The following is an 11186-nucleotide window of genomic DNA, read 5'->3' as shown; positions in this document are numbered from 1 at the left end:
ACACTCTCCATTGAGTGGTCTTGAATGTAAAAAGACGAGGGGAAGCGGTGAAGTGTCAATAGTGTGATTATAGCTGCGGGGAGTTCATATTGATTCCTGTCTCGCAGCCAGATGGACGCTGCGTCAGAGGGCAGGTGGCTGCTGAATCAGAGGTGACGGGGCTTCATTTAAAATACTAAGACACTGTCTGCGTTTCTGTTCCCCTGAGAAGACTGACGGGCCAGTGGCGCAATGGTATTTATAGGTGTCTCTCTGCAGGACGTTGATGCAGGAATATTGAGAAGTTGCAGCGTCCTGTCTGGATGGCTCAGCGCTAACTGGGAGTCACGCGAGAGGCTCTAACCTAGTGTGTCCTAATAGGATGTCCAGAAGGAATATAAGTGATGACCCCTGCAGAAGGAGCAGGGTGAATAATGGGAGTTTTCCAGATGACGGACGAGTGTGGGTGCCATGGCGACGGCGCTAATGAGGCTGTGATTTGGGGTGTTGAGCAGGCAGATGGCCGTGAATCTCTCACACGCACACACACACACACACACAGAGAAATGACACAGAGATGCGTTCTTTAAATATCACCTTGTTTTTATTACACAGACATACACGAGAGCGTTAGCAGCCTGCCTTCAGCTCCACTCCCACTACTTCTTCTGTCCTCTCTGTCTTTTCACAAGCACAGATGCTTTCAGGAGCGCTCAATCACAGCCTGGTGGGCTCTGGGAGACACATTATTTGGTCACAGGTGATTAACACACAGGCTGTTATGGCTGTTAGGAGGTTATGAAGTCTCACGACTGTCACCACGTTTATTCAGCCATGAGCACCAGTGTGGCATGACTTCAGATTAAAGGCTGGTTAAAATTGATATAATCTTTTTGATGCGTCTTTAACAGAATAACGGCTCGCTGGGGTCAGCCAGCTAAATGTGGCTTTTTGATTTCTCTGGTTAACCCCTAACCTCTCTTTCCTGTGCCTCAACCACCCGTCAGCTGACTCTGACCAGTTAAACCATACCGACGCCCTCCTATGTGAAAATAAATAATCTACGAAAAAGGAAACCACTCCCTTTCAGCAAACAGAGGGTTCTAAAAAAAATGTACAAAGTCTTTGAAAATAGGTCAAGTGTGACTTAAAACTCAATTCTCTATTTATTTACATATAGAACCATATAAAACTGCAAAAGGATAAACAGAAAGGTCAACAGCATTATAGAAATTATTTAGAAATCTGCCCCCACAGGGTCTGGTGGATCTTCTCGGAGCGTATGCACGGGGGTGTCAGACTATCGGATTGCTGTCACGTCCAACTCCGTTTCATTTTTCAAGCTCTTTGGTAACCCACACGATCACTAAAAGATAATAAAATATTCTTTTACTCTAATGTTATCATTTCTTACTTAACTTCCAAACACGTGACATGACATGATGTAATTGGTTTATTAAAACATTTTTTTTTAATTCACCAAGAAAAAAAAACTGTGCACAGTGCAAATTCTACAAACTAACTTTTATGAGCCTTTTCAGAGAGTAATTTTGATGTTTTGGTTGAACCTTCGTATCCCCCAACAATTTTTCCACACTGTTCCCTGTCACTAGGTGGCAGCACTGAGCCCTCTGCACTTCCTATGGACCCCTGAACACACCAGCTCTGCAAACTAAAACCACCGATCAAAGAGTGGTAACCGTAGGTGAAGTTGTACCGCGGAGCCACCTGCTGTACCACGTCCTCGCGCCCGTTCCACATATTGATTGGCTGTTTGAAGCCGACACTTGCAAGCCACGGTGCTCTCAAACACTTCCCACAGCCAGCAGAGGAAAAGCAGAAACTGAAAACAGGCGAGCCTCCCGCACACTTTTACATTCCACTCTCTCCTAGCTACGTAGCACCACAGCAGCAAAGTTAAGCGAACAGTCAGTGACTTCTCCATTCCTTCAATTCACTTAAGTTTGCCATCTTAACTTTTAGTCCTTTGGTGAAACTAAAAGGACTCCTGCGGGATGAAGTTAGAAAGAAAAAAAAAAAAAAAAAAAGGCAAACAAAACTAGGAACACCAGGTCTAAAAGAAACACTATTCTTTGAACAAAAAAAGGTGAATCACCAAACGAAGGAAAGAATGAGAATCATGGCAGTCTTAAAAAGCTGGAGCAGGTCCACTTCTCTGCTTCAGACTGCGCTCTGTCCGGTCCGTGATGGAGCTGCATCCAGGTCCCGCATCAGGACCAGACATGTCCACTCCCTCAGAGGGGCGGGGGTGGAGCTCAGGAAGGTGTCTCTAGAGGGCCTTGTGTTGGGCTCCTCTTCCAGCTCCCTGCCTGGTTACAACGAATAAGTTCAGCTCCCCAAAGCTAAGGGGCGGCTCCTGCTCTTTTAACTTCTGCTTTCTTCGGATAAAGTGCCATTGGAGTCTTTGAGCACAGGGACAGCCTGAGCTGCTGGCTGAGACAGACTTTCTGCCGTGTCTCCGTACTCGCTCTCAGCCAGTTCCCCGTCCCGCTCGCAGATTACTGTCATCGGGCTGCTGAGGATTCGGCTGCGGGCGTTGTACTTGCTGCTGGCAGCTGAGGGCGGCGTCCGAGAGCGCCCGTACTTAAATCCGCCCATTGAAAAGGGCGACGAAGTCGGCGAGGACAGGGTAAAGACATCATAACGGCCCCGCTCGTCAGCTGCCCTCTTACCCCGGCCCGGGGAACCGGCCGGGCTGTGCAGGGCCATCGGTGAGGAGGGAGAAGCAGTGGGGGAGTCCAGCGCCGATTCGGAGCGCGTTCGCTGGGAGCGTGGGTCAGTGGAACGAAGCATTTCGGCAGCAGACATCCTGAAACTGGTCTCAGAGCGGCTTCCCTTTTTCAGGAGAAGTGCCTTGAAGGTGTCGCTGCTGGTTGAGGACTTGCGGAGATTGCGCTGGATGGATCCCGACTGACGGGGCAACGACGACGTCATCCCTGGAGACAGGCTCGTCGGGGTGGTGGGTGGAGATTGCGAGTGGCTCCCAGGCCGGGTCTTGTCTTCCTCGGACTCCTTGCGACCCAGGACCTTGCGCTTTGACCTGTGGAAGAAAAGATGATTTTAAAATAGTCTTGAGGAATTCTGCTGAGTGAGCGAGCGGAAGCACGGCTGATCAAATTATTTTAGGGCAAATAAATGCTGACTCGACAGAGCAAAATACAGGACTAAGTTACTGGGGCAGTGTTGTCAGGGAGCAATGAGCTCAGATTTAACTATTCATCCACGGGATTTCACACATGTAAGCCCACTCTTTTTGATGTTTGTGCTGCAGCTTAAAAAAAAAGATTACATTTAAAACTCTGCTGCCCACGTTCCACAAATCTTTGTCCCAAATTTGCCATATGTCAGCACTGCCCCCAGCAAACAAACATGGCGGCGTATCTCGGAAACAAACCAGGGCTAAGGAGCAGAAGAAGAAGAAGTTACACATTTCAGGTTAAAAGAAATTCGGTGAGGTTTTACAGCAGAAGCTGCAGAAGCTGCAACGCTGCATGAAAGCTCAGACGCGGCACAAAACAAACTGAGGAAAGCGCCCAGAGCTGTTTTAATCACATGAGGACGAGGCGGCCTCCTCTCAGCAGGAGGCGGTTGGTGGTTGTTGTGGTCGGTATCAGCATAGTCTGCTGCACCACTCATCCTTGAGTGTTGATAACTCCTGCACCAAAGCATGGCAATAAAAGCTGCAACTGGCAGAATTAGGAGGCGTTAGGGCTTGAGGCAAAAACAGCCTTATTAATCCGTGTCTGTGATACCGGGGGTGGCGGGTTGCACCGAGGGATTACTGCTGCTAATCCCAAGGCAGCATCAGCGTGGCGGTGGTGAAAACAAGGCTCGCTAATTAAAGGAAAGGGGCTACTTGCCACTACGCACCTCTCTAGAAACACTGCACCCATTCCCTCTCTGCACAGTGGAAGAAGAGAGGAGAAACATGATTAACGGAATTACAACTACACATTCTGTGATAAGGGAGACAAAATTCTTTAATCCTCAGATTAGATCGTTGGAGGGAAATCTTCCCTAAAGGGCAAATAACCTGTGGGGATGTACAGCGCTGTGTGAAGGTCAAAAAAGTGCGAGGGAGGACTGAAGGGATGGAAATGGTTTGTGTGAGAATCTAACGCTGCAAAATATGTCTGTGCCCTAAATTCAACCTCCATCTAGCGTCATCCGCTGTGAGCTCCCTTTCCACATTAGCCCATCAGCATTACATAAGACTTTTCTCACGCACAATCCCACGTGCGTGCACATCCAAACAGAGAGCGCAGGTGCCAATCCCAGTTATAGAGGTAAACAAGGAGGCAATATAAGCATGGCTGCAATGGATCGATTTCTTTCTGCTGGCTGGATTACATTCGGTTTGGAGGATTTCTCTCACAACGAACTTGTATTTTCGGCCGCTGCTGTGAAGGAATTTCAACTCGAGGCTTTTATTACTCTGATTTCACAGACAGTGAGAGAGAAAGGACGGGGGAACGTGAAGGTGAACGAAAATAAAAACAAAAAGAACTGGGCAGGTGGTATTACAGGGGTGTTACAGTTAATACCCGGTGCTTCCACCCTTGAACAGTTCTCGATTGAATTTACAGTTTAGGGCACTTTTTGCAGATTGAATTTGTGCTAGTTCATTCTTTTATTTGAGGGATCTTCTTTAGTTTTAACAGCACCGCTGGGAAACGGTCATCACTTCCCAAATCTGCAAAATTATTCTATATCTCCCACGCTGTGAGGGTGCGATAGATGGAGGAGGAGGAGAGTGGTAAACAAATGCTGCCTTGACTACAAACGCACACACGCTTACACAATATTCACGTTAAATTAGGCAGCGCAATAAATGATACATGCACACGTGATGTGGGGACCATAAATACAGCAAAATGAAATCCTGGGTAGTAAATTATGGATAAAGCAACAGCCTTTTTTTCCCCTTCTTTCTTTTTTCTTGCTAAAAATGAGCAATTGTAATCTAACTACACTCACAAACGCTTAGTATACAAATTAACCATTGCCTTCATGCTTCACAGCCCTTCACTGGCCAGAGATCGGCTTTCTGACAGATGTGTACTCTTCTGTATGGGATAATGCTGGATAAAGTTATGACTGAGAGGTGGAGGGCAGAGAGTGGGGGATGACTGAAAAACACAAATCAAGGGTGACACTGTGGTTTATGAGGATGTTGGAAAAGCAGGAATGACAGAGAGGGCAGGTGGAGAGGAAAGAAAAGTAGGAATAATAGGAAGCAGGACTAGATCGGGGAAATAAATTATGTATCCAGAGCCGAGGTGGGTGAGGAGAAAATAAGTTGCTGTGGTGCTCTAAAAATGAGCAGGGCGACAAGGACATTAGACGAGTGCATCGTCGTACCTGTGAATGGCGGCGAAGAGGTCCTCTGTGGTTCGGGGTCGCGTGGGAGTCGGGGTTACCATGCTCTTCTCGGACGCCCCGTTTGCTGACGGGGCTGGAGACGACTCGGCCGTACTGGATTCAAAGACGTCACCTGAGGTCAGGGGGGATATACAATTTACATCCAACACAGTCAGGAGAGAGCAGACTTTTAGGGAGCACACACTCCTACATCCATCCTGTCGCATTAACCTGGCCGCCTATGAAATCTGAAGTCGTACGGAGGAGATGTCCAACTGTCTCCTTACATTTTCTTCCCTCTCTAGATATTCCTCTTCTTTCATTTCCTCTAGTTTAGCTTTTTCCCCCCTCCTCCTCTTCCTCTTAACCTCCGCGCTCACGTCTGAGCTTCGACTGCCTGAGCCGCTGCAGGCAGTCTCACTTTACGCTCTCCCCATCCTCCCCTTCATCCCCTTACCAGATCCGTTCCCCTCCCCTCCGATACGACCGGGCCCCTCCCCCCTGTCCCTCCAACCACATAAAGCATCTCCTTTGGGATACTTACCCCCCTTCCCTTAACTCAGAGAGGGAGTGGGACAGAAGGACAGCTGAGTAGGAAAAACACGGGCTGAGCGATTAACACAAAAAGAGAGAGAGAGAGCAAGAGAAAAGGCAGAGGGGCAAAAATGAATATTTGGACAGAAGAGAAGGATGGATGGTGGAGAGGACTCGAGTAGACAGCGGAGGCTGAGGTGTGTGTACGTGTGCAGCAATGCGGGAGGGGGGACAAAAAAAGAAGGGGGACAGCAGCCAAAAGAGATCTCCGCATACAAAATATAGAAGGAGGAGTAGAATAAAGAGTAAGCGGGATGATTGCACGAGGCTGCAGAGCTGCTGTCCCAGTGATAAGCCGTCGCTCCCGCTTCGTTTTCACACTTTTCAAACCTTTAAAAGCTTCTGCCTTCAAGTTTAGCTCGCTTGCTTAGGGGCAAAATAAATTTTACAGCAGCTCAAAGGAACCCATTGCACAACCCTCAGTCTGCTGGATCACTTCTAACCTCTTAGGATTTTGGCAAATAAGTACATTAAGGCTTTCTGCTTCCGTTTCTGCATTTCTGCGTTTGTTTTGTGGAAACATATTCAGTAAACTACGAGTCAGACTCACCTGCCTCGTCGTCCTTGGAGCTGATGGACCCTGTGGTGCTGCTCGCCCCATCACAGTCCTCTTCCTCTTCTTCATCAGCCTCTCCGTTGGTATAAAGCCCAGAGGCATTACTCGTCTCCTTGCTAACAGATGTAGTGATACAAGACTCGTATCGGGTTTCAGTGAATGCTCCTTTGCGCTCTGCTAAATGCTCTAAAGTGTCTTCTCTCTCCTCCTGATGCTCACCGTCCCCCTCTTTCACCTCTTCTTTTGTTTGTCTTCGCGGAGAATCTACTTGGTCTTCTGTTTGGGGGATGTTAGTCTCTTCCTGCTGAGATGGAAACAGTTTATTTATTGTTTGGGGGCTTACTGGTGGGACAAGGGAAAATTTGGGCTTCTTGGAGACTGCTGGGGGTGGGGCCTTCTGCTTGATGGGAGAGCTTTCGTGGCTCTGTGCGGGACTGGGCAATGCTAGTGCCTCCTCTTTTTCATTCCCATTCACAAGTGTGTAACTCTCATCATCAGCTTTTCCATTTACGATGGCAATGTCCGGTGAGTCCTCTGTGATGCTGTCATCCAGTGACAACTCTTCCAGGAGCTTTGACACAGGCGATGGTGAGGAATAATGGGAATCCGCTTCCAGAGAGCTGTTCAAAAGGGGTAAGACAGTGGGATGCTCCTGAGAGTAACAGCTATCCAGGCTCAGAGGCTTTAGCCCCTGAAGGAGGTCCATCCCTGTTTTCTCAGCTTTGTTGTCATCTGTGATCTCCTTCTCTGGTCGCTTGACTGAACGAAGCTGAACGCTCTGAAGTGCAAATGGTGTGATGAGGGGCTTAGGTGAGTTTGTGGGACTGTTAGAAGGAGCTTCTTTAGGAGCATCATTTAGTGCCTTCTTAAAAGATGGGGAGGAGGAAGCTGTAACAGTAGCCAGCAGAGGAGGAGGAGGAGGTGGGGGTGGTGGAGGAGGAGGGGGACTGAAGCTCCCATTGGGAGATGAACTCGGGTGAATCAGCATCTCGGGGGATGGAGGTGGAGGGAATTCCGGGGAGGTGGAGCAAGTAGAGTTCAGGCTTAGAGAACCTCCCTGGGGAGTGGTTGGCAATGGGGGAGCTGGTGGAGGAGTCAGGGAAGCTGTGCTAGAGCTTGGCGGTAGAGGGGGAGGGAAGGGTGGAGGTGGGCTGAGAGGGGTGTTGGGAGTTGAGGAGGAGGAGAAGAGGAGAGGTGGTGGTGGAGGAGGAGGACCGTTGCTCTTAAGTGAGTCTGAAGTGTTGGAGGAAAGGGAGGTAGAAGAGGAGGACATGGAAACTGATGAGAGGAGAGAGGACTTCCTCTCGGGGACTTTGGGTTTTGGCCGGCCGCCCGAGGGAGACATGGACCTGGCGAAGGCGGGCACTGGGGTTCCAGCTGTGGGAGTGTTGGACTGGCTGGAGTAGCCACTAGATGGCGAGGTGAGTCTATGCACCCGGTCTGGGGAGGAGGTGGAAGCTTTGGGCTTCGCCGACACCTCTCGCTCCTGACCTGGAGCTCCAGGGATCTGACTTTTGTGAATCCCTCCTCCATTCTGTAAGACTCCTGGGTGAACGCCGGCTGACATGTTATCTGCGGCATGGGCTGGGGGTGTCTGCTCCCCCTGGTCCAAGTTGTTACGAGGGTAGTCCATGTAGTAGCCCCAAGAGTCGGCGTAGTCAGAGCGCAGGCTGCTGGTGTCACTGTGGGCAGGTGTCACATGGCATAGAGAGTACACACTAGACACGCCGCCACAGTTTGCGTTAGCTGCTAGTGATGCTGCGGAGCTGCCTGCACTGATGCTGCTGTGACTGCGCGGCCTGAGGACCCAAGGGTCATCATAATCGCTGCTTGGGCTGTGAGAGGTTGATGATGGCGACGCACCCTTTCCCTTCCCTCCTCTCAACCCCATCTGCAGGCTCTGCTGCAAGCTTGCAATTAGAGTTTCATTAAGTGTCGTACCCCTTTCCCCATTAGCACCGTTGATGGCGCTAACGCCTCCGGGGGGCATTTTTGCAGCTGGCTTGCGTCTGAGAGAATCCGTGCGAGCTGGTGGCAGGGGAGGCTTCTTGGATTTGCGTAGGGAGATGCTGCGTGACAGCGAGCGGTCACTGTACAGGCTTCCAGAGTCCTCCTGATTGGCCATCTCGCGGCACTCGTACATGCTGTGTCTGGTGGCCCGGCCAGCTGCCACCCCGTGCCCGCTACCGTGACTGCGCGAGCGCAGGCCTGAGTCCAGGTGCATAGAGGTGTAGTATCCATCATTGTCCTGGGAGTAAAGAGAGCTGGAATCAGTAGTGGTCCTAGAGGACTGATCCAGGCTGCCATAGAGCTGGTTGATTGGAGTGGAGCAACTGGAGGTCAGAGTGCGGTGTGGAGCCACCACGTTTTCTGGTGTGTCGCAGATCCAGTTCTCCTCCGGCAGACAAGATGGTGGAGTGGGGGCCAAGGTGCTGTGGCTGTGGGTGCTACTGTCAGAGTGACCTGACTCACTGGCAGGTGCTCTGACTTTCAGGCCACTATCCTGTGCTGTGTGAGTAGGAGTAGACGTGGCCAAGGCAGGGCAGGTGGAGCTGTGGGTGAAGGCTGCTGGACTAGAGATCAGCAGGTCAGCATTAGTTGGGGAAGCCAGACTGAGCGCTCGAGCTGCGGGGTAAGCTGAGACCGGGGACTGGGTGAGCTGGCTCGAGGTGTTAAGGGTAAAAACCTCAGCAGAACTGGACATGGTGGCATTGGGGATGAACGAGGTGGAATAAGCAGCATGAGGGGAAACCACACATGCCGGACCCCCGCCCCACTCACTGGACAGTGTCCCCTTCAACTCCTGGGACTTGGGCCTGGGCAAAGTTCCTGTCCTCGGGGCGTTTCTCATGTGTACCACAGTATCGTCGACCTGAAGCTTTCCAATTTGCCTCTGCAGATGTTCCTCTGACTTGATGGGCGTGCTGCTATAGATGGGATCGGCACTGAGGGACACTCTTGCGCCCTGTCGGGGCAGACTGTGAAAACGCGACGGGTCTCCATTAAAATGCTGCGGCAGCATCAGTATTCCAGAGCTGTTGCTGCTGGAGATGGATATACTTCCTGTTGAAGAGGAAGCGGATATGCCAGCCATCTGAGCAGCGATTCCCTGTCCTCTCTGTGCTCGAATTCTTCTCATGGACGGGGGCACGATCTTTACTTCTTCTGTCTGACAGCTCGAGTCTCTGGTCACCGAACGTCGGAGAGTTGAGTTGACACTCCCAGTACGGCCAAGTGTGGAGTACTGTCCAGGGAGGAACATAGAATGTGGCCGGAGATCTCCGCCGTGTCCTTTTGCTGTTGTCAAAAAAAAAAGAAAAAGAAAAAAGAAACATATCAACATGTGATTCCTCTTCCTGCTACCCCACCTTCACCCCCCCCCCCGGCTATAACTTCTTCAGCCACAAACCTTTCTGCTCTTCTGGCTGGAATGTCAGATAAACTGTGGTCACATGGAAGCTAATTAATTTGATTTGGTGTAACCTGATTTACGTTAATAACTTCTGGTCTTCTTCATTATGGAGAAAAGGATATGAGGAGAGACAGAGAGAAGGAATAGAGGCTCTGCTACTACGCTTCTCCTACGCTGGCTACATCAGATAGAAAAATGAAGTAGTCTCCTTGGGTGCCAGGATAGGCAGCTGGTTAAGCATTAGGCAGAGAAACCCCCCCCAAAAAAACACAAATAGGAACACAGACATACAAGAAGACACGTGTGCATGCCAAGCCAGCCCTGTCATGCACAAGGACAAACATAAAATGCACATAACAGAAAGATGCACACTGAACATACCAGCTAATAAACAAACAGTTTGAAGATTGAGTCGTAAAACGAGAGAGGATGTCTACTGTGTCTCCCATCTGTGGTGGCTTCTACTGTTGATGCTCGTCTTCCAAAACATACACACTCTTGCGTCCTTTCTTCTCTCTCTCTCTCTCTCCATTCGCTCTGAACAACACATACACTCTCCTCCTCCTTTGCTAAAAGCTGGACTGACAGCTCGGCTGTTGCTGCTGCGATAGATTAAGCTGCAGGTCTACTTTGCAGGCAGCTCTGGTGCAAGGAGAGGGGAGGGATGGAGCACTGGGACAATTATCCCGGCCCAGTAATCATGACATTCAGAGGGTGTTGTCAGCTGGGCACTAACCAGACTTTAAAGCTCTTTTCCTATCAGCCTGGGCGATGTTATCGCACAGAGCAATGACATTTCCCTTAAATGGTGCTGTCATCCCGAAGCTCAATGACATGTAAATAAACATTAGCCATGCGGTGCTGTCAGCAGAACACTGTGTCAGATTAGTGAGCTTAGTACTCGCTTAACACTGGGCTCAGCTGAGTAACTCTGAGGGGACCTCAGCATCTTTACATTTCTAATGTAGGACAGGATGATAATGCTCAGAAAGAGCATGTGAAGGTGGCTTATCGACCTGAGATCAGGGCTTGTTGTCTCATAGATAGTTTATTAATAATCTTATGCTACCAGCATACACTATACAGATATACACAGAGATATACACACATCACAGACAAAAGGACTTCAGAAAGTTGATCCAAATGATCAACCAATCAGAAGCAAAGTCTGACGTTACCTTCTACCATATGACAGAACTGGCAAACTCTGCTGTTATGTTAGAAGTTTTTTAAGCAGTATAACAAAAAGACAAGAAAAACAAC

General features: G+C 49.7%; 1 protein-coding gene across 10 annotated transcripts in view; it reads right to left on the bottom strand.

Moving 5' to 3' along the window:
* Positions 1-557: 557 nt before the first annotated feature.
* The window catches only part of nhsl1b (NHS-like 1b), a 101961-nt gene continuing 91332 nt past the window's right edge, over positions 558-11186 (bottom strand). For 8 of the 10 annotated variants that reach the window (XM_082504386.1, XM_082504391.1, XM_082504394.1 and 5 more), the window contains 4 exons: positions 6506-9808; positions 5362-5494; positions 3871-3900; positions 558-3040 (listed from right to left, as the gene is read on the bottom strand). In XM_082504386.1, coding sequence (XP_082360512.1) covers positions 2365-3040; positions 3871-3900; positions 5362-5494; positions 6506-9808 — 4142 coding nt within the window. In that variant the 3' untranslated portion in view covers positions 558-2364. The remainder of the gene's footprint in view (positions 3041-3870; positions 3901-5361; positions 5495-6505; positions 9809-11186) is intronic. The other 2 variants (XM_082504388.1, XM_082504387.1) reach the window with 1 other exon arrangement.

This window comes from Aulonocara stuartgranti, assembly GCF_965226115.1.
Source record: "Aulonocara stuartgranti genome assembly, chromosome: 15".
In the NCBI taxonomy this organism is placed as follows: Eukaryota; Metazoa; Chordata; class Actinopteri; order Cichliformes; family Cichlidae; genus Aulonocara; species Aulonocara stuartgranti.
Note: the sequence above shows the minus strand (reverse complement) of the source record. Positions and strands in the feature narration are given on the sequence as shown.